Raw genomic sequence first — 27,745 nt, 5'->3', positions numbered from 1 at the left:
ATAGTACCATCTTTACAATCATTTTATTGTTAAATTTCAGAGAGGTTTCAAACGTTGAAGAGTTGGTTTGTGGCCATGTTGTAAATGCTTAAATAAGTAAATTTAAAAAAGATCTTTTTTGTTTAAGGATAGAATTGGTGAGCATAAACTCTATTTAACACCCAACTACATGCTCTCACAGACCTGGAGGGTGACTGATACGACCACAGTCCTCTCTGTTTTCACTGACATGAAATGAAGAAAAAGCTCAAGCTGAAGCTCGACGCTCCCTGTCGCTCACGTTATGGTATGGGTGACGGACAGAACAGGCGCACTGAGCTCGTTTCCGTACTTAGTCTTGGCAGTCTGACGACCCGAAGCTTTGAATTTAATTACATTCCTGGGATTTCAGACTTGTCTGAGAGGAGGGGGAGGCAGGGTCGAGAGGAGTAGGAGGTGGTAGGGTCATGCAGGAGGACGCAGTTGTTGTCAGCTCGGAGCTAGCGGCTTGTTGAAATCACCTGTCTTCCTACCTGCCCGGAGTGACATCTGGTTTCCCAACCGTCGCCTTCCCGCTAAACCTTCCAACTGACAACACGCACACACACAAACACACACACACCTTTAATCACGCTCGGCCCAGAAAATTCCTGCCGGCTCTCCTTCTTCACCTCTGCCATCACTTTCCTAAAACAGAAGCAACATTTGATACTGTAATCTCAGTGTTGTCTCGCACAAGATGAAAGGCTTAACTTGCTCCTGAAGGAAGGTGTGATGCCCCTCCACTCTCTCTCTCTCTCTCTCTCTCTCTCTCTCTTTTTTTTCTCCCCTTTTTTTTAATCTGTGATCAAGCCCTGACAAGAAAAGACCTGGAGGATTTATTGCAGCCTGTCACATGCACCGAGTCAGTTCCAACTTGCTGAAATGCTGAAGCTCTCTCAGGTTTCCAAACAGCGCTTTTTTATATTTCAGCATCGGGAGATATCATTCTGAAATGAGGCAAAATGTAACACCTGTAAATCAATAGGCAAAGACTTGACCATGCAGATACTCATTTAATTAACAACCCTTTTATTTTATGAAGACATTGTCAGTGAGCACATGTGCATGTTGACTTTCATCTCATGCCTGCTATTTTATTTTTGAGCGATTCAACCAAACCCCTTAACCCAGAAACAAAGAAATAAACGTTTCTTTTCCAAGTCCATATGTTGGGTTGATTGAATAAGCCTCCCGAACGTTCACATATTTTTCAAATGCATCTGGTGTTGTTGCAGCATTGATAGCGGTGTCTGCAATCAGAGAGACAATTATTACAGCATTGTAGGCAGGAACAAGAGTGGGAGGTCATCATCCAGAGGCAGAGCAATGGAGGTGATGGCGTGGACCACTTCTGTTACCCTGCAGCTGCCTAAAGTCTTTGTTGCGCAGTGACTTCCATATCAGACTAACATTTCACATATCATCAGGTATCTGACTGAAGTATATTCATTCATGTGTCTAAAAAACTTTCTTACTCTTGTGATCAAAAACATTGACCTGAGCTCAAGTCTGAAGCTGTTCTGTGATCTTTTGGGAATAAATATTAAATATAGCAATTTTTGACCAACCCATATCATTTTTAACTTGTCTCAAATTTACAACTGCCAGTTAGTCCCACCCACTTCTTGTTTGAACATCTATGCAACTGTTCCCCGATGCTTTGGGATGGCTGCCAACCCAACCATGAACACAGAGGGTCTGTTTTTGACAAGTTGAGGATGAGACTCAAAAAATCCTTTTTTTTTTTTTTTTTTTTTAAATTGGACCTTTAAAGTTGTTGGGTTTTTCTTTCTCTGGACAAAATCCTCAGATGCACAGGAATTATGTGTTTTTCCTCCATATGGTTTGTTCAAAATAAACAGAAAAGTAATGACAGTCACTAGGTGCAAAACTTACAGAAACTCAAACTTCATTAGCAGAGTCTGTCAGGGACCTCCCTGTGCCGTGTGATTGGCAGCTGACTTCCAGGAGGTGAAGTGCAAAAACACCACAGCAGTGAGCACTTAGCAAATGTTGACAAGTTGTTGACAAAAAAAAAAGAAAATCAGGATTTCCGTGCACGAACATAGTGAGAACAGAACTGGAAGTGGCTTTTTTTGGATGCAGGACACGTAGAGGTGACGACAGCTGACAGGCAGTGCCAGCTCTGCCGCCCGCTCTCCCTCGATAGCTCACTGTGTTGTAACTTCTGCTTCTCTTGAAGCGGGGATCGGTTTGTTGAGGCATTTTAGTAAAAACCTCCAGCAGCAACTTCCAGCCGTATCAGAATATCTTTGTGTTAAGTCACAGATGCCTTTGACCGACCGCGACCTCCATAGCGGTGGGTCTCTTTCCTCCAACAGGGGGAGAGCTGTCTGGTCCGAGCCCAGGTGTCCGAGACGCTTGGCTGACAGCCATTCAAACTCACTCACTTGTTTTCTTAACTCTGTATTTTTTTCTTTTTTCTTTTCACACTGGAAGGAGCAAGTCTGTTCCAATGTAGGACGCACAAATCAGGCTGATCAACCATCCAATTGAAGCTTATGCATCAATTCAAAGCTATATAACACAAGTTTGATCACAAATAAGGCCTTGTATGATGACGAACACACACGCCACAATGACACACGCATGGAAAGACAAATGGTTTCCTCTTAACACCTGTTGTGGTTGTGGCTGTTCCTCCTCTGACTGTGTGTGTGTGTGTGTCTGTGTGTGTGTGTGTGTGTGTGTGTGTGTGTGTGTGTGTGTGTGTGTGTGTGTGTGTGTCGACTGTCTGATTTATGACCCGGTATTTGTTGTTGCAAAGATTTTTATCACCAAGGACACCGGCGCGCAAAAATGCATCAACCAAACGTGTTACTGTTTGGATAACAGCGACATTACACAACGCGCAAAGCTGATGTGCGCGTCAATCCAGGAACTCTCCGCGAAACAGAAAGATCTGTAATCATCATCAAATAAACATGTCAGCTTTGGTGGAATGCGTGTCTGACAAGATCTGGAGTTGGCTGAGATTTTCCAAAATATGGTTTAACCTCTTGTATGTGTGTGTGTGTGTGTGTGTGTGTGTGTGTGTGTGTGTGTGTGTGTGTGTGTGTGTGTGTGTGTGAGAGAGCGAGTCCACAGAAGCGGTCACGTTGCCACTCAGGAAAACATAGTCGACATGGAAAACACAGTCAATAGTTCAACAAAAGCTGCAAGGAAAAAGCCTTTCACACCTCTGTAACTCTGTGTGACTGTGAAACACTTCGCCTCACTTCCTTTCGAACAAGAACTCTCGCCTCTTATCATTGTGAATATGTTGTTCTTAGTCGACACTGCGGGTTAAATAAAGGTTAAAAAAGAAAACACTTCCCTCAACGCTTCAGCCATAGCAAGCGGGCTGCTTTGCGGCTCGCAAAAGGCCAACGATCGCTGAGAGGCAAATGGCTCCAATCGGCCCTAATGTTACATTTTTATATATAAAGCCTTCGCTGTGGTTTATGTGCATGTACGTGGCGAGCACAAATTGAATTCTTCCTGGGAAATATGAGCCTCTGAGCGGACAAGTCGTACTGTTTCCATTGGCCGGGCAAGACGACAGAACGTGGGTAGCAAAAGCCAAAAAAGAAACAAATGGAGAAAGAAAGGAAGAGTAGAAATGGAGGAAAGCAGAGGAAGTGGGAGGAAAAGGTAGGAGGTGGATGCCAGAATATGGACGGAGAGGGAGAGGAAGGTGGAACAACCTGAAAGGAGCTAATAAAACTTGAGAATGACATCCAAGAGGGAAATACACAGTATCCAGGACACACCATCAACTCAATTATATAAAAGGATTTTAAGTAAATTGTGATACACAACTCTAATAAACAATTTAGCTCTCTTAAATAACTAAACATGTCTGATCCAAGAGGTAATAGAATAAATAATGATTTGCATTTGCAGGTGAGATTATGTAACTTTTGAAGGAACTGGCAATACAGTATTTCTAAGTTTAAGAATTTATATTCAAAGCAAATAAAACACAGAGCATATTTTCTCATTCAGTACGCTGAGGTTTTTTTTTTTTTTGCTAAACACTTACTTGGTATGACAAGTAGCTTATGAAGGCTAATGCTAGCTAATGTGAGCAAACACATAAAAACTGCTTTGTCTCTCTTCTGTACTTTAGTATAGAACAGAGCAACTCGATGACGTCTTCAATGCAGCTGACTCACATATTCACTCTAACATTAACTTTGTAATTACCACTTGTGGCCACAGTGGTCGCTGTTACGCAAACAGTATGTAGTTTCGCTTGACAGGGGAAATCCACTGATTTCACAGGCCAAATTCTGTTTTGGAAGTGTTGGGTCATACCACTACAAATGTGAGGGGAAAAGTGGTATATCTCGCCTTTTGTGCCTCCAGAGGAAGCTATGGGAAGTTTGACGAAGTTGACTCAAGCGGTTTCACTTGAGTCATCATTGGCTGGGGGACGAAGACAACATAAAGCGTGTTCCAGTTTAGTCCTCTGCAAACCTCAGTGGGAACAAAATCATGTCATTGTGAGATTTTCCAAATGTTATCTGACCAAATGGCTCAAATTCTGATGGTAAAACGAGTCATTTCATGGGGGGTTTTGACAACCATTTTGCTGCCGCTTCTTTCTCGAAATAAGCTTCAGCAAAAATGGTCTTGCTGTGCACCCAGTGCACTGTGTGGAGTTGTTACAGTTTGGCCACGATGAAACTTGGCTTCAAATTCTGCTGCACTTCCTGGGGGCTTGCTTGAGGCTAGCAGCTCAAGGGTAACAAAACTGAAGCCTAACAGTAATAGTTATTGCTAACCAAACTGTCAGCAGCCTAGTTGGATTGTGGGTTCTGTATGCACTAGGCTTTGACAAAGACGAAGAATCCATCAAATAAACAAAAGGCTAAATTGTTGTAATGCTTTTTTGTGTACATTTGGCATTTAGTTTCTGCAATACATGTTGACCCCAAAATTCTAGAGCGAAAATTTCACCTGTGTTCTGTCTTTGCTTGTTCTTTGTAGCTTGTGCATGTGAACATTCGCTGCATGTTTACAGGTACTCTGTATTGTGAAAGATGGCGCTTACAGGAAAAAGAAAAGGTACACACATCACACAGGTGGGTTTTACCTACCTTGACATTACCACATGGACACACATCACATATGCACGCACACACACACACAGACACACACACACACACACACACACACACACACACACACTCGCATGCACGCACACAGACCTGACTCTCCAGGTCACTTCAATGTGGGTGTGTTTGGTAAATATGCCATCCCTGCCTTCCCAAGTCCAGGGAGACTGTGGAGCTTTCATTCGTCTGATTAAGGGGCGAGGACAAATATGCCCTTAAAGGCAAGGCCCATTTATACCCCCCAACACACACACACACACACACACACACACACACACACACACACACACACACACACACTTAACACTGTGTAGCCCCGATACAGGTGCTATCCTACACAGGTCTTTCTAAAACACAAGGTGCATAGGGGCCTGAGACGATAATGTTCTATTCATCCGCCTATCGTGGAAGTTACTTGGTAGCTTTTTGTTTCCATCTGAAACTAACTTTATTATCAGTGAGTCATGCAGCCGGGTAGCATCCTCCAGTTTCATGACTAATATTTTCTGTGCGGCCAGAAAACATCAAACCTTCTCACACAGACACAGGTCACAGGTTAGATGTCTAGTCATTGAGAAAACATTTCCTGAAGGCAGATATCCTAATACATATTTATAGCAGATGACTTATTTTTTCGCTTTAGCCGCTATGAGTGGAGCCAAAAACCAAGAAGTGGAAAATACGCACACACTGTAGTAGAAGTGAAGGTACCTGCGTAACAAAGAATCTGGTAAAAGTAGATGAACTGACTCAGCTTTTACCAGATTCTTTAAATAAAAGTAAGAAAGCACAGGCTCTGAAATGTAAAAAGTATGAAAGTTAGAAGTATCTCTCTCTGACACACTACCAGCCATTTCTGTGCAAAGCTTACTGAAGCTCAGCTCATCCACGCCGCTGCCTCTGTCACTACACGCATATTCTGGCCATCCCAGTCTCCCCTGTGTCAGCTTCTGTCTCATCACGTCTTTAACGTCATTTTGTCTCGCTACTTCTTCGCACGATATGCAGCGATCAGTCTTGTGATGTTGGGAAAGCAGCGAGCAAATGATGCAAAATGAAGATAATCAATAATTCCCGTCAGATGCATTAAAACTGAAGCCTGTTTTGAGAATGTGAGGAGGAGAAAGCTAGTGTATTTGTGTTAAAATGTAGGGAGTTGAAGTAAAAAGTTGTCAGAAATGAAAAAAGTAAAGAACAGATGCCACAAAAATCTGCTTAAGAACAGTCACAAAGTATTTTTACATCATGACCTCCTATCTCTGAAAACATTTCATACATTTTGTTCAGTAACTTATTTAAATCTTGGTTAAATAATTAAAAAAAGATCTCGCTATATGCTCAACAATTCAGACGAATGTGATTTAGTTACGAGACCATATACAAACTGACATGTGAACTGAATATTACAGCACAGTACAGTAATATTGAAGTTGCCGGGGATTTTCTTGGGCCGACACGTTTCTGCTCTCGCATGCAAATGTTCCCGTCTGCTGCCGTCCTCGTGTGCGACTTCTCCCCTCCGTCTCTGTCGTCTCAGCTGTAACAGGGCAAAGAAACGGCCCACACCAACACACTTTCATCATCAGAGGTGTCTATGGAATCTGAATTCCTCCGCTCAGAGCACAAGCACGTGCACGTTCATCCACGGCTCACACACACACACACACACACACACACACACACACACTCCACTCTGCTATTTATGATCATGTGCCATGTTTCCGTTCTCCCCCTCTCTCCCCACGTGACTCTATCCCCTCCATGCTTAACCTCACCTCCCTCTCTGTCTCTCTCTCTCTCTCTCTCTCTCACTCTCTCTCTCTCGCCTTGCAATCACAAATAGGTTTCACATGGAGCTGTGGTCAGGCCTTGTTTCTCATGTCACTGCAGACACTTCCTCTTTGCCTTTTGGAGGATGAAACATTGTATTTCTGGTTGAGAGTTTGGGCCCCGCGCCCCCGGCGGTGTTTGATTTATGTATTATTGAATTTCCTCTCTGAAAATTGGATGCAGCGTGGCTTCTTTTGATTTTTTTGTTGTTTTTTTTTTTGCCTGTGAAGGTGGCTAGGGTGACGGTGGTGATACTGTGGTGTGGTTGAAGCAATTTTAGTGGTAGGAGTTAATATTTAGTTATTTGCATAAGAGCACCTCTTAGAGCCAATATCATCTGTGGCTGTAGATGTCAGCTCCCCAGCAAGTTATGCACGTTGGATTGTGTGATTTCTGGTCTGATGTTCTGGAGTCTACACTGTTGTTTTTGTAACTTGACCTTTACCGCAGGGTTTAGCATTTGATTACCACAATGGATGTCATCATTTTCCATGACGTCAAGATCATCATTTTTACTTTTTCCTGCACAGCAGAGCTTAAACGATTACATGATCAATATGATTTTTTTCTGCTGGAAATACATCATTTGATAACAGTTTATCAGTCAGTTTTTAAGCAAAAAGGTGAAAGCGACTGACTAATACTTGTTTTGTTTTTTTTGTGGTTGATGCCCAACCAAGTGTGGGTAAAATATTCAGATATAGATATATCAGCCGGTGTAGACAGAATTATTGCAGTGATCCCATAAAAGCTGTTATCAAACATGTGACAATAGCAGAATATTTTACAGTTCATCATTGAGCATATTGTCCCAGATGACACCAGTGCACTGTAATTGAAGATTTCACTAGTTATAACTAGAAATGACCCCAAGCATCTTTTTCTGCATTATAATCTCTACAAAAAAAGTCTTAATATTGGTGCATAGCAGACAACATATGTATGCAGATACCAGATATACCATTATTTGGTCAAGTAAAATCTAAAATGCAACATATAAACTAGTTCCAACTGTGAAAAATACAGTGTGGATCGTTGGTCCGACAAGAAAAGCCATTTCAGAAAGTCACCTTTGTCTTGAAGACATCACCCTGGGAAATTGTGAATTAATCACTATTTTGTGCTGTTTGCTCTCAGTTTTGAAGTCTTGCCTGCATGGTGACAAGATTCTGTTCCCGCGCCTGTCTTATTAGTAAATAGCAGCAATAAGAGATGCTTTCTTTTTACTTTTTATTTAAAAAAAGATACATTATTGGATCTGTCCCTTTATCTCGATCCACCCTAAAAGTTAATGGGATCTATTTTTTCTCCAGCAGCCATCCTCTGTTCAAGTTTTGAAGACATTTGTTGTAGCATTTGTGTAATCCTGCTGACAAACCAACAAACAAATGAACACGTGAAAACCTGACTTCCTTGGCAAAGGTAATAAGAGACTAAGTGTTTTCAGCTTCTGGCTGAGTGTTTAACTGTTCATCAAGCAAACATTCATGTGTTTGCTGCTCAAGAATGCACATGTTTGCATGAAGGCGTGTACCAATTGGGGTTACTAATGTGTGTGTATAAGTACATGCATTTCTACCTATGTATGAATGTGTGCTTACACATTCCTGTGTAGCATGTGTGTAGGTGCACAGTGTGTGTAAGTACATATAAACCTTATCTGTGTGGTCCTGCAAGTGCAGGCTGTTTGGTATGAGCGTGTAAACATGTGCGCAAATGCATGTTCAGAGTATTATGAACTGTATGTAAGCAAGTGCAGTGTGCTGAGAGTGTGTGTGCACTGTAGCGTATGTGTGCAGGACTTGTGGAGTGATGGAGGAGAGGTTTTGTGGGAGGGGTGTGGGGGGGTGGGGGGGGTTTGGGGCTCGCTCCTGTAAATGTGGCCGTTTGTGTGTGAGGGGAGGGGGTTGAGGCAGCAGGGAGGAGGGGGGGCACTGGATGTAGCCTGCTGTAGACACAAGGGCGGATTGATAGTAAACACACACTCCGGGTCTAGTGGATCTGCTGCCGGTAGCCCGGCTAACAAGCCCTTCATTAAGGCCGTCTGATACACTCACTGAGCACCTTTGTTGAAGTAGGAAGCGAAAAAGTACACCAGACAGATCTGACCTGAGAACGTTGGTATGCGCTGCCAGCAGTCGCAAGCTTTTTTTTTTTTTTTTCTTTCACCCCCTCCACCTCTCCAGAAGGGTTTATTTCCGTCGCGCTGAACAGGTTGTCTCATGGCATGCGCCACTTCTCACCTCCTCCGGGGGGAATTCTGCGAGAAAAGGAACACAGATTTACACAGTGCTTTTGGTGTTAACGTGTAGGATGCACGTAGAGTGCACAGTGTGTTTGTGGCCTACAGTTGGATTTTTGTGTGTTTTTCATTTCTATTAAATAATTCTGACACACGGTACAGGATACTTCCATTTTTAATGCACCTTAAGACGCGTCCTTCTGAAGCCCCTGATTACAAACTCCAGCTAATTTTTCATGCTGATCATGAGTAATTTTTCAGTGTAAGTAAATGCTAAAAGTTGTCACAATCACCTGTTTGCACTCCCATCTAAACGTTGATACTCCTGAGTTTTTACTCCACTCATTTGTTTCTAGCCCTAAAAAGTGCTGGGTGTGTTTATGTTACCCACGCCTTGCTGTGTTCCTATTTATATTCTGTTATTCTTCGCTGTATCTTGTTACCGTTTGCTGCTACAGTGACCTAATTTCCTCTCCAGGGTTGTTAAAAGTTGTGTGTTGCCTTATCTTACAAGGACAACAGGACCTCACATAGAAGTGCTGGACGTGCTGTAGTATATCACTCTGCATACGGTGCTTGCATCCGAAGTGCTATCGCCTGTGTACATTCGGGCAGTGTGATAAGGTGCAGTTGTGGCTACAGAGGGAAATGCGGCGCACCAGTAGAGCATAAAGGCCACTGTTGTATCCAGGGTTTCGTATTGTGGCACCCTAACGGCTGGGAGCATGGGAGGCGAGCGAGGGCCTGCAGCCCTGAGCAAAATATGCCCTGCACGTGCCCTCAGAGCCATGTTACAATGGTTTCTCTGACCAATTTCTATCTGTCTCAGTACTAACATGCTGCCATCGGGCACTGACATAAAATATTGTACACTGGGCCCAGTTTAGAGCAGTAGAAACAATAGTACTGAATATTAGTGAAATAAACAAAATATAAAGTGTTTAAGGAGTAAATGCAAAAAACAATGCCTAATAAAGAATAAGTACATTAAAAATAAACTCAAATGAAACCAATATTATACATGAGTGCAGTCTTGCACCTTGCTGAGGCACGCAAGAAATCCAAATCTCGAATCAGCTTAAATTAACGTAACCTGCCTTGTGATTTCTCTTTACGTAATGCAGTTCAAATGAGCATTCGGATGGGAGATCAAAAGAGAAAATTAAACGAACAGAAGACGACGTCACGTCGGCGTTGAGGTAGATCGAAGCCAGGCGACAGGTATTATTATGTGGACTAAACGGCACGATGACAAGCGAGGCCAAATGCTCAGCTTGAGAGTGTTTTGCCGCTACGCATGGATCATAAAGCTCCACAGGAATTTCACCACAAGCTCGGACACTTACGGATCCCTAACTGTAACACCCCAACATAACCAGAAGGAAAACCACTGACCAGTGTCAAGTCTAGAACGTACTTAGAGATAAGACTATCGATTAGATTATTATGTTGAACCTCTCGTCTGTTTAAGTGTATTTTTCAGGAGTTCAACCGACCCTCCATTTGCTCGAGACTGCCTTCTTCTTCTTCTTCTTCTTCTTTTTGCACACTTAACTGTTTCATTCAGTACTCGTCTACCCTCTGAAGGATAAACTGGAAGTTGACACTTAACAATCTCACCATCTCACCGGTGTCGCTGACAGCGATTCTGAAGAGTAATGGCTACAAATGTTCGTCGAGACTTAAAGATGTCCTAGTATAGATTTAAGTCTTTGATAATAAGTGTGTGTGTGTGTGTGTGTGTGTGTGTGTGTGTGTTTGTGTGTGTGTGTGTGTCTGTCTGTCTGTATTTTAATGCAAGGCTTGGTTTCAGAAGAACCACCAGGGGAAACTTGTCATTAGAGGAATATGTGGAAACAAGGATGTGACGGGCGCTCCAGTTGGGTATCTATCACTTTTCCAGCGACCCGTTTTAAAAAAGCTCTGCGGTTTAAGAGGCTCTGCTGACATTTTATGAAGGTGGAATGACTGACACGAGGATTCCGGACATTTCTGCTGGTGGTGGATGTGGTGGAGGAGGGAGTTTTATTCTTCTGGTTAGGACAAGAGACGAAGAAATAAATATTATAGTTTTATGTCCCTTATTTATATTAGATTGATGTTCTCCATATTGTTTTTGTACTGCTGCTACGTCTTGTCTACTATGTACTCTTGTGTGTTGCGCAGATTATAAAGCTTTCAAGCAGTCTTGGAAAAACTGGGCCATATAAAAACCAAGCCTTGAAGGGAATCAAGCTGATAACTGTGAGGTTCCTCCCACAACAGTCACCAATCACCAGCCACCAGCAGAGGACTGATTCATGGATCAGTCACATTTTTCCTCAGATTGGAAACAGACTCATTGGAAACCTACTGGACATATTTAATTATTTGTAAGGGGACTTGAGGACCTTCAAAAATGCAAACTAAACAACAGAAGACATTGTTATTATCATTCAAGATGTATAATCACTGTTAATCTGTTGTGTCTGACCTGACACTATAGTCAAAGTTTGGTCAGGTTTAGGCAAAAAAAAAACAATAACCTGATTATGGTTGACAGTTTGAATGTAAAGGAACAAGTGTTTCCAATGTCAGAGGCCGGAGCAGAACATCCGAGTCATCACAGCATTTCCAGAAAGACGTGACAACATTTTTGACAGTGAAACGGAAAATTTGCCTCCATGTGCACAACTCTTTCAGAAACGTTTTTCCATCGCATACCTTTCCATAACCGGCTGTAGCTCAGCGGGTCGAGCAGGTCGGCTAGTGGTCAGAAGGTTGCTGGTTCAAATCCCAGCTACCCCAGGCTGAACTGAGCTGCGTGTCAAAGTGTCCTTGAGCAAGATACTGATCCCCAAAATAGCTCCCGCGATGAGCAGGAGACTTGTTCAGGGTGTAGCCTGCCTTCGCCCAGAGACAGCTGGGATTGGCTCCAGCAACAAACCTCGCGACCCCTTGAAAAATGGATAAAGCGGAGACAGACGATGACATGACATGACCTTTCCATAACCAAAGTGAATCCTATGTATTAAATTATATGTTTGTTGAATTAAAAATATCTTTAACCAAAGTGTTTTTGTTGCCAAAAACCTGAGCACCCTGGATTCTGGCGTGACGGTCCTGACCTTTGTATGCCTACCATCCACTCAGACCGTCTCCCTGCATCCCCAGCTCAATTTAAAGTCTGCTGAATAATAATATGAAGCGAATGATTCAGCGAATATTTCCACGAGTCAGTCACAGGCGTCACTGTTTAACCTGAACCAGTTGCGATGGAAGAGCTCATTGTACAAATTGTAACTCTAAACAGTTTTTGCTTCTTCATCCAAACCTCTCTCTCTCTCTCTCTTTGACTCACTCTCAGGCCCACTTTTTGAGGGTCATCTTGAGTCAGCAACTTTTTAGCCCGTCTCCGAACTGAGAGGCTCTTGATGATGACTTTTTTTTTTTTTTCCCCCTTCCTCTTCTCTTCGTTTGCTTTGCCTGTGCGACTGGCTGCGTGCCACGTCCAGGAACTCTGAGCTCGCCCACATCACCAGAGAGCAGCCACTGCAATGCATCAGCTTAGCCCCCTCCATATATTTAAGTGATTGCTGACATAATTTATGAAGGGAATGAAAAATAAAGTCTGCGTCGCAATAAAAATTTTAAGAAGAGAGAGAGCGATCTGTAATTTATTTGGCCTGCCACAAGTCAGCACTCTTGCCCCCCCTCCCCACCCCCAAACACACACACACACACACACACACACACACACACACAACTTATTTCTGTGCTTCTGCAGTTTTCTCCTTCCTCCTCTTTTTCCCTCAGAAGCACGGGGGGCCCATCTTTAGGGGGTGGTGGGTTTTCTTTATTTTTGGGGGGGTGAGGAGTATCAAGGTGGTGCTGGACTCGAGTGGGGGGGGGTCAGCGCTGGATTTTTTTCGCTCCGCTGTAGGAATGCTTTCACGTTTACAAACAAACTGGCTCTTTCGCTCACCCTGTTTGCCTTTGTGGCTTTAGTTTTCTTTTTTCAAGGCCTGTACGGGCAAACACACAGCAGGAAACATTGACTTGTTGATCGCCTTCACAGACCAGCTCATAAACCCAGCCAGCATGAATGTGGGGGCCTGTGTGTGTGTGTGTGTGTGTGTGTGTGTGTGTGTGTGTGTGTGTGTGTGTGTGTGTGTGGGTATGTGTGTGTACTTCCTCCCTGTTTTTAATAAACCCGAAGGGGTGTCTTGGAAGTAAAGAACCAAATAATTATTAACTGTTGAATCAGGAGACGGAGGCACGGGGGGAGGCTCACTTGTCCTGTGAGTCGAGTTTCAACGTAAATAAGAAATTACCGTGTGATTGTGCTGTGAAGTTTGTCTGTTCCTGTTTATGGATGTTGCTTGGAAACAACATTAAATCACATTGTTCAACATGTGGCATCCCTCTCGCTCTCCCACGCACTCGCTCTTTTCTTTTTTTTTTTTCCCCTCTGCTCGCTCGCCCTCGCTGCGTTTGTAAACAGGGAACCGGGGGTACATGGCCTCATTGTTTTGCATCATTATTACTGACAGGCCTAAATGACTTGAATGATGGGAAACCCTCATACAGAATTAACCCGGTCCCGTGTGTTTACCCGCCTAAATCACGTTGCTCATTGGCTTGAAACAGAAAAAGAGGGGAAAGGGGGAAATAAGCCTCAACATCCTGACATCTGCAGAGCACCTGTCCTGAGCGGTGCATGCTAGCAGAGCACATTCAAGCAGCTATCTCCCGTCTTTTTAGCCTCCAGCCTTGAAAAAAAAAAACAAAAAAAAAACAAGCCATTACTGTCATGTGCTTTATCAGTTGACAACCTCTGCTGCTATCTGTTCTTGTTTCCACTCAATCTACGTGTTGTTTTTGTTTCAGATGATGTCACTTTCTGTTCATATTTTTATTCGAGATGTGGTGATTTAAAATCCGGACTTAAATCTAGTGCATTCTAATTCTGTTAACGAGTATTAGTCCTAGAAGGATATTCGTTTCACCAATTATATTTTAACAGATTCAGTCAGTGCAGTGTTTTTCAAATGCAAAACGCTAAACTTGATATGCATAGTCTGGGAAAAGGACTTTTCCCTTCAAGCTCCAGATAGTTTGATGCATAAAATATTCATGAAAAACTGTTTTAATGAATGCCCTCAGTTGAAAGAGTGGGCTGACTGAGCCTTAATAGCCTAACTAGCTGCACAGAAAACCAAGCAAACTGCAAAAAAAAAAAAAAATCCCTTTTCACAGTAAAATCTGTTATCCCATCCTCCTTACTTGCCTGCAGCTTATTCAGTGAGGACACTACATTTTCTTCTTCTTAATGCTTTGCACACTAGCCTAGCCATAACCTACTCACCACTTGCCCATGACAAAAATCAAAAAAGAATTGCTTAATATTAGCAATAAAATGCAATTTTGTCATATTTCTTTTCCTTTAATTTTTTCTTTTCTTCTAGTTTATTGTGCGGTGTTATCAGACACAGGCCAACCTAATCACCAGAATACACGTTGCCAATGTACATGCAACTTTGTGTTTCTTTAGTTTCAATTTGTGATTTTATGCTGTTGATCACTATACTTATAGGCACAAAAATCACCTGGTTAGGGTTAGGAAGCATCATGGTTTGCTTTTTACGCGGTCCTGTTTCCACAGTACTGCAGGAACATATCCCAACATTTCATTAAAAATACCAATATTTGGCTGCAAATTGTTGAGGTGACACATACTGTAGACATGTTTGTATGATGTACAAATTTAACATATCCACGGTTTTTAGAGTTGTTCACTGCCAACATTTTATTCTGTTGACTGGACTGCAAAGGCAAATGTGCCTGGCAATGCTTGCTTGCTAGCTACATTAGCTACCAACTAATATCAGGCCTATAGTCTTGTAGTCTCTTCCAGCCCGCTTTATTTAACATCACCACAAACCGTTAGTTAAATGTGTATGCTAGTCAGCAAACAAGTAGAACAGCAGAAAATAGTGGAGTTGGGTGGTGAACAGGATGATCTATACACTTGCTAACTTGTAGCCATTAGTCAGATGACTTGTAGCCTACGTGCTATCTCCTTAAAGAATACAACTATAGTTAGGTCAATCCTTATGTCTTGTTTAGTCAACAAACTGTCATTTTGTAATCAGACCTTTTAGAAACTAAAACTTGAAAATAAGTAGCCATGATTCGCCTCAGGCACAGGCTTGCCCATCATTGTAAATGCACAGTTTTTCCGTCTGTGACCCTTTAACTGGCATGCAGACATGATTTGATTTAATGGTATTTATTCATTGGTATGGTGCAAAACAGCAGGCCCTCACATCCAGTGTAAATGGACAGTGAAACAGGCATAATAGCTGTAAACTCTTCCACTCTGCTGCACATGTGAGTCCTCAGTATCATCTCGCATGTCACGCAGTGTGTCAGTGCGGTTGCAGAGGGAGGGGCAGCGACCAGCGGTGCTACGGTCCACTGAACAATTTCAGCGCACCCACACTGCTCTACATGCATACTTTCACTGTTCGCTGCTGCGCCACATGACTGCCTGTCCCACTAACCTCCCACCTGACGTTATCAGTGGTTGTACAGGCGAATAGTTTCCTGCGAGCCTGTTGTCGGAGGGAGTTGTGTAAGCTGCCCCGGCTCAGAACAAAGCCGCGTTTCTAGAGAGGGAGGAGGGTGGCACTGCAGGGAAAGGTGCCTGGCCTTCATCAGCCATCGCCACCAATTCGGAAGTGAGTCACTCCTCGGCCGCGTGCAGAATCTCTCCCAAAGGTCACCTGTAAAACTGCTGCAGCACTCCTCCATGTCGTTACATAACTGCATCAGTACTGTAGGAAGGAGGCTGCAGGAAGAGTACTGTGTTTACACTCTAGAAATGGTTGTGCATTAAGTAATTAAGTACAAGTTTTACTTATGTACTTCCATCTTCTGCTACTCTATACTTCCACACCACTACATTTTGGAGGCACATATTGTAGTTTATCCTCACTACATCTGTTTGATAACTTTAGTGACTAGTTGCTTTGCAGATTGCATGATAGCAGTGCATTCTGACTTTAATACATTTACATAAGTACTATTGGTATGGATGACATTTGTATTCACAGAAGCACCTTTACTTTTACTTAAATTTGACTGTAGGCTAGTTTTTAAGAACACTGAAAATAATAATATTGGTTCAATTAAATCAAGCAGAAACCAGCTTTTCTACCCAGATGTTGCACATTGATGTCCAATTCTTTTTCATGGCTGTTATTTTTTTTGTCATTAGACATCCTTGTTAGCTTGAATTAACTCATGTCCCAACAAGATGTAGTTCTTTGGCTACATACACCAGTGAATGAGATAACGAGGGATACTTTAGTGTCCAGGGTCCTAAACTAAATGTCCTCTGTCTTTTCCAAACTAGATCATAGAACATTTTCTTGCAATTCTGTGTCAGCTCCTTCCAAGTAACAAACTAGTTCATTAAGGGATTTTAAAGTAATGTTCATACATTATGTAATACATATAATGTTGAGGTTGAGGCTACTTAATGCACATGAGTGGTGTCCAGTGTGATTCCCTGACTCTGAAAAACAAAAAAATGGGAAAATCATGTGACATGTGTCGACAACAGCTGCTGAGGTTGTGCTGTTTATCAAACCTTATTATCCAAAATGAGACCAGCGCACTGACACACTAAACTTCACTGGGAATTGTAATTGCCCTAAGCATCTTTTTTCTGTATTATAATCTCTGAAAACAAAGGTTTCCATATTGCAATATAACCGATGATATATATACCAAAACCAGCATATCTGTGATGAGCCAGTATCAGATGATAATATCAGCCAATCCAAACAAATTTATGGGACATGAACAAATGTCACACTATACAGGAGTGGTTGCAGAGCTGAATAATTACACAGAGCTGAAACAGCATTAAAATAACTGTACATGGATTTACACAGAGTCAAAGGAATGAACGCGTAAAATTGTCATTAAATCACTTTTCTTTGCATCTTTACTTGCAGTGCACAGACAGTCACGAGGGATTTCTGTCACCCGGTTCTGTTCGGCACAGTGTGTAGGGATTATTTGCAGTTTGATTTGAGCGCGTCCTGCTTGCGTTTGTCCCCCCTGTGTGCTGCGACGCTTTTGACGTTTCAATGCGCTGCCATGAAAGAGATAAATAAAGTGCTTTTCCATCACCGCAACACATCTCCTCTCAGTGTCCTGTCGCTGAGGGCCATCAGCCTGCGCTCACATGATGCGGTGGTCTTAAGCTCTGCCCTGACAGCTGAATATCTGTGTCTGTTTCCTGTCCCAGATAACGGCAGTATGCAGAGAGGCCGCCCTCCTGGCCCTGCAAGAGGACATCAAAGCTCAGCACGTCCAGGCCAGACACTTTGAAAGTGCCCTGAATGCTGTGAAGCCCCGGATCCCCGACTCTCTCATCCAGTCATATATCAGCTATCAGCAGCAGCACAGCCGCCTGTGCTGCTTCTGACCACCTTTGCTGAGGGACGTCTTCCCTCTCAGCTCTAGTATTATTTCAAAAGAAAAGGTTTTCAGCTGGACAACATACGAGAAGACGCTGATTCAAAATACCAGCAGCTGACTGAAAGGTTGATTTCTTTTCTGTTGTTGCTGCTGTTCCAAGTTTCTATCTTAAATGTGGTTGTGGTTTGATACTGGCACACACGTCATGACATAAAGAAAGTGTATTTTTCATCAAATGTTGTCGTGTTTGATCATATACAAGATTAACAATGTAATAAATAATGTATGTATTGTTGTCTCTGATTGCCTTTTTATCAGCAAGTTAACAAAAGAGAAGCAAAAAAAAAAAAAAAGGTCACGAAAAAGCTAATAAACACTGGTGATATTTAACTACAACTTGAGTTCACAGCAGAGGGAACCTGCTTAGAAAATACACAGATTGTGTCAAAACCATGTCATTCTGTGCTAACATAATGCCGAGATTGTTTCTTAGTTTAAAAGTGAGCCTTTTCTGGGCGCAGGTTTGGACTGGGGTTTAACACTGGCCTGCTTCAGCTCAGCCTTCAGCTACTGACATTGTGCCTGCTCTAATCTTCTCAGTGCCACTTTACATTATTTGTCAGTTTGAATATTCAGGGCTCCTGGGGGACGCTGGAAATTCCTACAAGCACTTGAATTTGAATGCGGCAGTTCTAAGGTTTGATCGACGCTTGGGTTTTGGATAAAGCGCAAGACACTGCTTGGTGTTATATAGGATAATACATGTTCTGCGGAGGTGGCACATTTTTGATCCTCTGTTTTGAGCACAATGAAATCTGATTTAAAGTGATGACATCAAATCATGTGGAGCAGGTATCTGTGAATGTATCTAATTTACAAATGCACCTGGAAAGTTTGCTGGTAAAGTGCTCGAATGAGGCTGCGTGAGAGGCGGAGGAACCCGGAGGAACTCTTGCCCTTCAGAAACACACCTCCACTGATTGCATTTGACAAGATTGCATTAAATCCCAGGTTGTAAAGACTGATAACACTGATGGTGGAAGGCATGATCCCTCTAATCAGAATATTACACATGCTCCCTGGCAGGAACATCTCTGGTGTTAGAAAGTATAATTAGTCGTTAATTAAATAAATGAAGTGATAATAATAATCATAAATGTATTCGGGGACCCCTGATGGCTCCTGAGCCACTAGTTTGTGGAACTGTTGCTCCACATCCACGGGGAGGAACACAGCCACGGCTGGTACATTCATCACATCCATGCATGGAAAATCAGCTAATTGCTGTAATCGTGAGATTTCCATCCGCACTTCCGACCACTAAGAGCAGGGATCCAGGCGGCCATCTGTCGGTCTACCAGGATCTGCTTTATCACCAAGAAGCTGAATTTCTTCCCTGCGCCGCAGAGTCGCTGCAGCAGTCCGTTAACTCCTTCTGGAGCGTTTGCTGACCCTGAATAGCTGTGGAGGTCATTCATCTATTGATTTTTCCATTTGAATGGGATAAATTGACTTTGTATTGAACTTCCTTTTCTCATGGATCCGGATGTAGCGCATCCGCGACACCAATCAAACCAGACAGTCAGGAACAGAGGGGAGGGGGAGGGGGGAGGCAGGGGTGAGGGGGAGGGGGGGGAGTCTTTCCCCCGGCTGCAGGGTTGCTTTTTTCTTAAGGTGGTCCAGGATTAAACCCCCCTCCAGTAACCACCACCACCAGTATCACCCCCCACCCCCCCATCCAGTCAAAAAAAAAAAAAAAAAGAACCCATGAAATTTGAAATGATGGGAAAACGTCCGCATGAGAGCGTCACGCAGGCTGCAGGCTCATCGCGACGCGTTACATTTCCTCTGATGACATGCGTCCGTGCGTAATGGGAACATTCCAGAGAGGAGAGAAGACATCCTGTTGATGTTTACTCCCCCAAATGTCTATAAAATGACACAGTTGTCTGCGCAGCTGCCACGGTGCGTTTTAATAGAGTCCAGTTTCATTTTACTGTCCTTTAAACTTCGCCATAACTATTTCATATGTGGTTGTCTTTAAGAAACGACAAACACAACAGAGGCTAGTTTTATTTCCTTTAAATGGTTCTCCCTGTTAAGGACCCTTGGAGGCCCCTAGACCTCTGATTATAAATCATTTTCTGTTCAGTTGATCAATCTCAGACTCCATCACTTTAAGTCAGTCAGTTCAGTTTCCACAACACGTTTAAATACTCTCATTTAAACGCATGTAGGACATTTAACAGCCGTCACTTCTCATCACAGAGCTGCAGTAATGAAGCATTTAAGTTTGTCAGCAAAAATACAGCACGTTTTATTTTATTACCTTCATGTTTTATCTTAATTATTGTGTCTTACTATAAATAATATGCGTTTCAGGGCTTCTGATGGTTTATATCACGTTTTCTTTCACTTCATATGTTAGAAACAGAGCAACAAAAATATTCAAATATTCAAATATTCAAATGTGCATGTACTTGTCTTTTTAACGTGTGTGTGTACCAGAAGTGACGAATCAGCAAATATATAAATAAACGGCGCGTTTATTAGTGATATTAAACGTATTCACACCATTATTCATCACCCGACACAGTGGAAACTCGTCGTTATGTCTTCCCTGCGCCCCCTCGTCGAGCCAACGCCAAAAAAAAAAAAAGAAAAAAGAAGAAAAAAAGCCCGTTCCACCTTAACTAGTGCACACATCTCTATCGCCCGGCCTTCCACATCTGCCCAATGAATCAGGAGCGGATGCGATGTATCCTTTTTCAGTGGAGTGAATGGCCAATGGGAGTTGGCTTGTCGAGCAAACACTGAGCCCTGGGTTCCCATTCATTCAGTGCTGAACAGGCCCGCAGAGCTGGAGAGAGCGTACCGCTGCCTGCGAGCCAACGACGCTGCGTAACGCGAGCGCACATTCACCCGCAACAACAAGTGAGAGCCGGGACTCAGACAGAGAGCTCCCCCGCACACACGCGCAGCGGAGAAACTCTTGGATTTAAGCTCGCTCTTGTTTGATTTTTTTTTTTACCCTCCCGAGACGTTTCTTTTCTTTCTTTTTTTTTTTACGCTCCTTTTTCCATCTCTACAACTTCTCCTGCGGGACTTCTGTAACTGGGTTGTCTTGCCTTAAGATCGGCCTCTCGAGTGCGCAGCCCCTCTCCCATCCGAGCCTCCGCCGTGGATTTTACTTTATTTCATCCCGGGACGAATGCAGGCGTGACCCGCGCTGAACTCCTGCTACACCGACCGAGGAGAAGGAGAAGGGAATAACGCACAGGGATACAGTCGCACTTGGATTTACAGGCTGTAAATGTTATGCAGCAGACCTCATAGTCTACGCTTGGACATTGCACTCTTCCTCTCTGGATGGAGTTTTGATCGGCTATCCGGTTGATGGATTCGACGTTATGGATGGTTGCATATAGGTACGTATCCCCCCCGCCGCCGTGCACTTGTTTAACGCCTATTATTCTGCTTTTACGCCATTTATTGAGCGATAGTAGCTCAAGACAGTGCGCGCCGCTGGAGCGAGAGGGCCCGCAAACGTTGTGCCACACTGCTGCACGGAGCCCCGCACTCTCCGCGTCATTTTCTGTGCGTTTGGCACGGAGAAAGAAAAAAAAAAAGGAGAAGAAAAAGCGCACCCGCAGCGAGGTAAATTCATTAGCTGATGCAGCTGATGGATTTCTACGTGTCTTGTCCTTCCGCCGCGGCTCTGCTGTAACAAACACCCTTCCCCCCACGGCGGTTGTTTTCATTCATAAGTTTTTTTTCCCCCGTCTATTTGGATGAGTCCTCTAAATGTCTCTTGACGTCTGTGCGTTTTTAAAGGATCCTGCTTTTATCACAGCGCACGACGTCTCCTCCTCTGAGCTCTCTCCACGCAGACCATCTATTTTACAGTGCGCTCCTTTGACGCGCAGATTTATTGAAACTAAATTATTTGCAAAAGAAGGGCAGGAGTGTGTGTGACTGCAGTGTGAGCTGTGTGTGTGTGTTTGTGTATGTGTATGTGTGTGTATCACGGGGCTTCGTGTTTTTGTTGTTGTTGTTGTTTGTTTGTTTTTTTGCGAACCGAGGAGGTTTTTTCGGCCTCGTGTGTGTAAGATGAAATTCCTGCTGCTGATCCTGACATGTTCATGTCCATTCGTCAATAAATCCTCCAAATAATGCTTCCGCGAGGTGAAGTTGTAATCCGACAAACTTTCATGCGCTCTCTTCGCATTTATTATTAATTTTTTTCATACACAGTCGGTATTTTGTCGGAACTCGGTCTGACCTTTAGGTTTCTGTTTTTTGTTTTTTTTTCCTCCGCTGCTCTACTTTTGTCCCCGTTTCCCTGAAATCCTTTTTGGTGTAGTAATAGAATACTAAGTGAGGCAGCTCATTTAGTTCCCTTGGATCGCGTCCTCAATTCGTCGCCGCGGTGCATTTAAATGTTAACTAGTCATACAAATGTAAATGAGGAGGGGAAGTATTTGTAGGGCTTGCTGAAGTTTAGATTTGTGCGTATTGGGGAGGAAGGTACAAAAAGTCTTGTTAATAGTCAACTTCTTCCCCCGGGTTGCCTCACTTAACGGAATCAAAAGTGACATATTGTCCTGTTGACAGGATGAAAACACTGAGGCTGGAATATGTTCCAACACACCAGCAAAATATTAAAATACATCTGCTGCTCATTCCTCTTTCAATAATAATGACTGTTGAAACGTGTTATTTCTGCTGCTGTGCAACAGTTAGGATGTTATTGTTCGGGAGTAATGATAATAATATGAAACTGACTGTGTTTGAATCTGAAACGACCTGAGAATCTTGTTTACCCACCCTCCATCAGGAAAGTGTGTGTTTGCCAGTTATGCCATGTTTTGGCCCTCTCTGATCATGTCCCCTCCCTCCCTTCTTCTCCTTTGTCTCTCCCCGGTCTCTCTTCCCCCCTCTGGCAGGTTTTCCGATGCATGCCAAGTCCACGGTGAATGTCGGAAGTGGTGATCCCCCCAGATGGAGCTCCAAAGTCAACATGGCCCCGGCGGTTCATTAGTGGTGATCCAGCAGCCTTCCCTAGAGAGCAGGCAGAGGTCGGATTACGAGCGGGAGCTCCAGCATGCCGCCATTCTCTCCCTGGACCAAATCAAGGCCATCCGCTCCAACAACGAGTATACCGAGGGGCCCTCGGTGGTACGGAGGCCCCCTGCGCCCCGCATGGCCCCCAGGCCCCAGGACAAGCAGGAGAGGACTCACGAGGTCATCCTCGTCAATGTGAACAACAATTATGAGCACCGGCCGTCAGGTCACCACCACCACGTCGGGGGCGGTGTGGTGGTAGTGGCCGGGGGACAGCAGTATGGTGGGTCCCGGGTGCCGGGGCTCAGCCGCTCCACTAGCACAGGAAGTGCCGCCAGTTCAGGGAGCAACAGCAGTGCCTCCTCTGAGCAGGGACTCTTGGCACGCTCGCCCCCCACCAGGCCCGGCATGAGCTTACAGCACCACCACAGAGCGGAGCGGCCTGTTCGGACTCAGCCCAAGCCCAAGATCCCCTTACAGCCCCAGCAGGGACCTCACTTCCACCAGCCTCCACTAGAGGCACCACTCAAGCCGCAGGGCAAAGGGAAATCAGACTTTTCTAGCTCTGGCAACTTGGTGGTGGCTGCAGCCGGGCACCAGTTCATCTGTGAGCGCTGTGGGAAGTGCAAGTGCAGTGACTGCACGGCTCCCAGGAGCCTGCCCTCATGTCTGGCATGCAACGGCCAGTGCCTCTGCTCAGCTGAGAGTGCGCTGGAGCACGGCACGTGCATGTGCCTGGTTAAAGGCATCTTCTACCACTGCTCCAATGACGATGAGGGGGACTCATGTGCTGACCACCCCTGCTCGCTGTCACGCTCCCACTGCTGCTCTCGTTTCCTGTGCATGGGATTAATGTCGGTACTCTTCCCCTGTCTGCTATGCTACCCACCTGTCAAGGGGTGTCTGAAGGCGTGCCAGGGCTGCTACGACCGGGTGAACAGGCCCGGCTGTCGCTGCAAGAACTCGAACACTGTCTATTGCAAACTGGAGAGCTGGGCCTCACAGACCCAGGAGAAACCTTCCTGATCGCCCCTGTGCGTTTGTGATTGCGTGTGTGCGGGAGACTCTTGATGTGGATTTTATGATGACAATGATAATGATGATGATAGTCACAAATTAATGTTTATCAAACATTCTAAGCACCTCCCACCCGCCTCCCCTCCTCGCTGCGGAACCCTAAGGAGCTAAGCAAAGGAGTAACGAAAACCACTCGATTATTTTTATTTTTATTTTTTTATTTTCTCTGGATCAGGACCATGTTTTTACAGACCAGTGTTTGCCTTAACTGTTTCTATGTCTATCCTCAGCTCCTCATTAACACTATTTTTTTTATATATATATGAAAAAGTTTTTCTTCCGTTTTAGGTTGGCAGATTGCTCCGGGCCTATGCGCCCAGCAGGAGCTGCCTCTCACCAAATCTGTGAAGGACGATCTACTATAGGGCAATTATGTAGCTGTTACCTGGTATTCATAGCAAGCAGGTATGTTTGAATTTATTGGTTGCTGCCACACTAAAACCGTGGTTCCTATGCTCATGTCGCATTAACGAAAGCACATCCATCTCATAGTATTTTTTTTTTCTTCACTTGGATATGTTTCTCTCCTTCCACCAATCTGAACTCTTCATACACATTCTGTGGCATTCTCCCATGTTTTTTTTGTTTTGTTTTGTTTTGTTTTTGTTTGTTTGTTTCTTTAATCTTGTGTAAATTGTATGCTCAAAATCCATAAGAGGAATTCTGGCTATTTTTTAAAAGAAAAAAATGTCTGTTTAAAACATTTTTTTTTTTGTTGTAAAAAATATTTATTATGTGAAGCTCTATTATTTTATGATATTTATTGCAAGAGATGGTCTTAAATTTACTCATGTCTGAATATAACAAAATATCAAATACTTACTGAAAAATTAAAGGGTGGCACAAAAGAAAACTATGTTAACTTTAATGCAGAAAATATATTAATTAATGAAAAAATAGCACTGTCTGGTGTCTTGATTGAACTGTTGAGAAAGAGGCTGGCTCGAGGAATGAAAGATGGGGCTGCTATTTCAGGATACGCCGGTCAATCTTCAAGAAGTTCACTGGTGAACAGCAAATCACTGTTGTCTGTGTGTGTGTGTGTGTGTGTGTGTGTGTGTGTGTGTGTGTGTGTGTGTGTGTGTGTGTGTGTGTGTGTGTGTGTGTGTGTGTGCGTGTGCCTGCGTTCACGCTGGTTGTGGAATTCCCGGTGGAAATTTTCAACAGTGAGTAGAAACAGCTTTTAGCTCCAAATGTGACTGTTTACATTCTTGGAGGGCTTCTTTGCTGTGATTCTCCTCGCTAACTTTGAAAGCTAAACAATACAGGTCATTGACACAATTAGCCCCAAAGCTGCTAGCATCAACACGGCCTCCACGTTTCCATTATCCACGAGTTATGCTCGCAGGAAGTAAGTCTCCTCCTAAAACCAAGAAAACAAGTCACCACAGAACTATGCGCTGTAGTTTACTCCCCGGGCTTTAACGCAACTAGATCAGGATGTTCCCAAACTCCCAAATGGTCTCCAGTGTATGCCTTGAGAAATGAGAGTGACCATTACGAGTACCACCTGTTCAAAGATAATAAACCGGGGCTATCAATGCTGGGCTTTTATGGCGTGGTTCCTGCACTAAACCTCCCCCCCTCCATCCGCCCCCCATTTGGCCGCCTCTTTTTGTCAGTGAATTTATCACTTGGGAAGTCCGCTGACCAGGCCACCCCCCCAGCCCCACTGACACCCACTCCAGCCAACCCCCTTCTCCACCTCCGGGCCCCCAGGGGATGAGATCATCACTTTGAAAGTTGGTTGGTCAGCCAGAAATGCCAACAGTTGGGGAAACACAAACTGTGACCAGGAATCTCTGGGAGACAAAGGAGAAAATATACAGTGGCTTAAGTTTGGGAAACTGCAGTGTTGGCGAGAAAACACCGGCGCAGTAATCAGCCACATGTGATGCCCTCAGGTGCTCTGTGCAACACGCCTTGGATCTCTGCGTTCAGTGTTTTGAAAGCTGCAGCGGCAGTGAGGAGTTTCCAACGCTAAACAGATAAGAAGCTAATGCTAAAGGAAGTATCTCGTTGCTCTATGTCTTTTATCTGACCAGGTTTTCACCCGGACCGACCAGCATGCGGTCCTCTTACAGTTTGTCACCAGTTTGCATTAAATGAGCCGTCCCTCCAAATGGACCTTCTGTACTTAATGTGCCTTTCTTTCCCCCTTTTTGGTGGAATGTACCTTTTGTCGCCCTGAATAGTATAGAGTGGATTAGCGATTTGTCAATTTCCTGTTACCTTTCAGAGCTGCAATCCGATCCCCATTTGCTCCTGGCTCCCTGGATAATGGCAAACAATAGGAGGCCTTTTTTCAGGTTTCACTTTAGTTCCCCTGTATGGATGGGGGAGGGGGTGGAAGAGATCTAAACTGTATTCAGAAGGCGGCGAACAGGAAGACAGTGTTTACTTGATATTTTCCAGCCCAAGCCAAATAAGGAAACAGATCCTACTCCCACCTTTTCCAGGAGTTGGCCCTGCTAAGTCCTTAACATGTCTCCTAAATCTCCAATCTAATCAGCGGAGGTGTCTAAAATAACATTTGAAGGCCCGGGAGTAGTTCCTTTCTCTTTTCAGTCACCCTGCCACGTGAACGGTTCTGTAACTGCGTCACATGGTACTCATCACTGGACTTGCCACTCCACTGTGAAAAAATGTGAAATCTGAGTCAGTATTAAGTAATTCAATGGTAGAAATGGTCACAACCTGCCCCTCCTCCTCCTCCTCCTTGCACTTGTTTCAGGGTAAATTTAGCTGCTCCACACGCCCACGTAATGCTATTTGGAGTTGTCAGGCTTGGCGGGTCCCTTTGCTGCAGCTTCGGGTTTTTTTCGGGGGCCATACAAGTGCAAAGACGCATGACTACCAAGTGAGTCATGGTGGAACCTCCAACCCACACATCCTACCGGGGCAGTCCTTTCTCGTAGCCAGGGCACCGCTGCCGGCACAGCCGCGATGGAGCAGGATACTCTATAAACAGTCATCCTCCTCCACAGCATTCATCAGCGAAAAGGCCTGCCTCAGCTTTCCTCCGCCTCCTCATCTGGTTTTCATTATTTCCCCTCATGGCATATAAATAGAAATTAGCAATCAGGGGAAATGTGGGGTGGGTAGATTCTGGAGAGGTAGGCGGCTTGTGTGGACTTCAGCACAATGACGAATGTTTGTGGAAGTTATCTCCTCAGATATTCGTTTTTATTTTATTTTTTTGGACGACGTCGATGTGCTTAAGCTATACGTGAGAGATGATGTATTTAGGAAAGTGCTCCAACATCCACACTCGCTCTGCATAGGATTACAGTGACATTAAGAACATACGAAATAGCCATAAAACACTTAAGAAAGTATATAACTCGCTTTGTTTAAAATGCCAGAAAAATACAGTCAGCTGCAGTTGTCGGGGGTAAATCGTGTAAATCCAAAATGTAAACATCTTCGTGAAGCAGCGTTTTGTTCGCCTTGACTGCTGTGCATTTCAGAGTTTATATGACAGGCTCTGAAAAGGTTCGGGTGGAAGAATATTCTCAAACCAAAGAGGAACATGTAATCCTTCAATTTAACCTGGAAATCATCCACAACCTGGGGATCATTTTCACTTAACAGTGAGGTGATTTTGTCAAGTTGTCACAAACGCTTTTTTTTAACTCGACGTCAGAAAACGACCAGCACATTTTGTGGCTGTCAAAGAGGTCAAAGAAGCTATCGACTGAAGAGAGTAAAGTTGACTGGAACTGCAGCTTCGACTTCTAGTTTGCAACAGAGAGCATATCTGGAAGATCTCATCGAGTCCTGTCCTGAAAGATTAGATGACAGTTTAGTTCCTGGATAAACTCTTCCCTCCCTTCAGCCCACAACAACAGCGCTGAGCGAGATTGTGTTTGTGGTGCTCGCTGCATTTGAAAAACAAGATATCAAACAACGC

The 27,745-nt window shown here is 44.0% G+C and overlaps 2 protein-coding genes across 2 annotated transcripts in view; both read left to right on the top strand.

Moving 5' to 3' along the window:
• Positions 1-17,989, top strand: part of spata5 (spermatogenesis associated 5) — a 116,452-nt gene extending 98,463 nt beyond the window's left edge. Inside the window, exon 17 of the mRNA XM_037076770.1 lies at positions 17,519-17,989. Within this exon, the coding sequence (XP_036932665.1) occupies positions 17,519-17,698 (180 nt within the window). The 3' untranslated portion in view covers positions 17,699-17,989. The remainder of the gene's footprint in view (positions 1-17,518) is intronic.
• A 2,461-nt stretch (positions 17,990-20,450) lies between these two features.
• spry1 (sprouty homolog 1, antagonist of FGF signaling (Drosophila)) lies at positions 20,451-24,731 on the top strand. The gene is made up of 2 exons (XM_037077977.1): positions 20,451-21,119; positions 22,638-24,731. Exon 2 carries the CDS (start codon positions 22,693-22,695, stop codon positions 23,779-23,781), a length of 1,089 nt encoding a protein of 362 aa, XP_036933872.1. The 5' UTR covers positions 20,451-21,119; positions 22,638-22,692; the 3' UTR covers positions 23,782-24,731.
• Positions 24,732-27,745: the final 3,014 nt, after the last annotated feature.

Source organism: Acanthopagrus latus, chromosome 18 (genome assembly GCF_904848185.1).
Source record: "Acanthopagrus latus isolate v.2019 chromosome 18, fAcaLat1.1, whole genome shotgun sequence".
NCBI lineage: Eukaryota > Metazoa > Chordata > Actinopteri > Spariformes > Sparidae > Acanthopagrus > Acanthopagrus latus.
The sequence above is the reverse complement of the archived record's forward strand: the minus strand, read 5'-3'. Positions and strand labels throughout refer to the sequence as shown.

Bases quoted from the DNA above. Each gene is read 5' to 3' on its own strand.
- spry1 (XM_037077977.1), top strand. From the start codon at position 22,693: ATGGAGCTCCAAAGTCAACATGGCCCCGGCGGTTCATTAGTGGTGATC.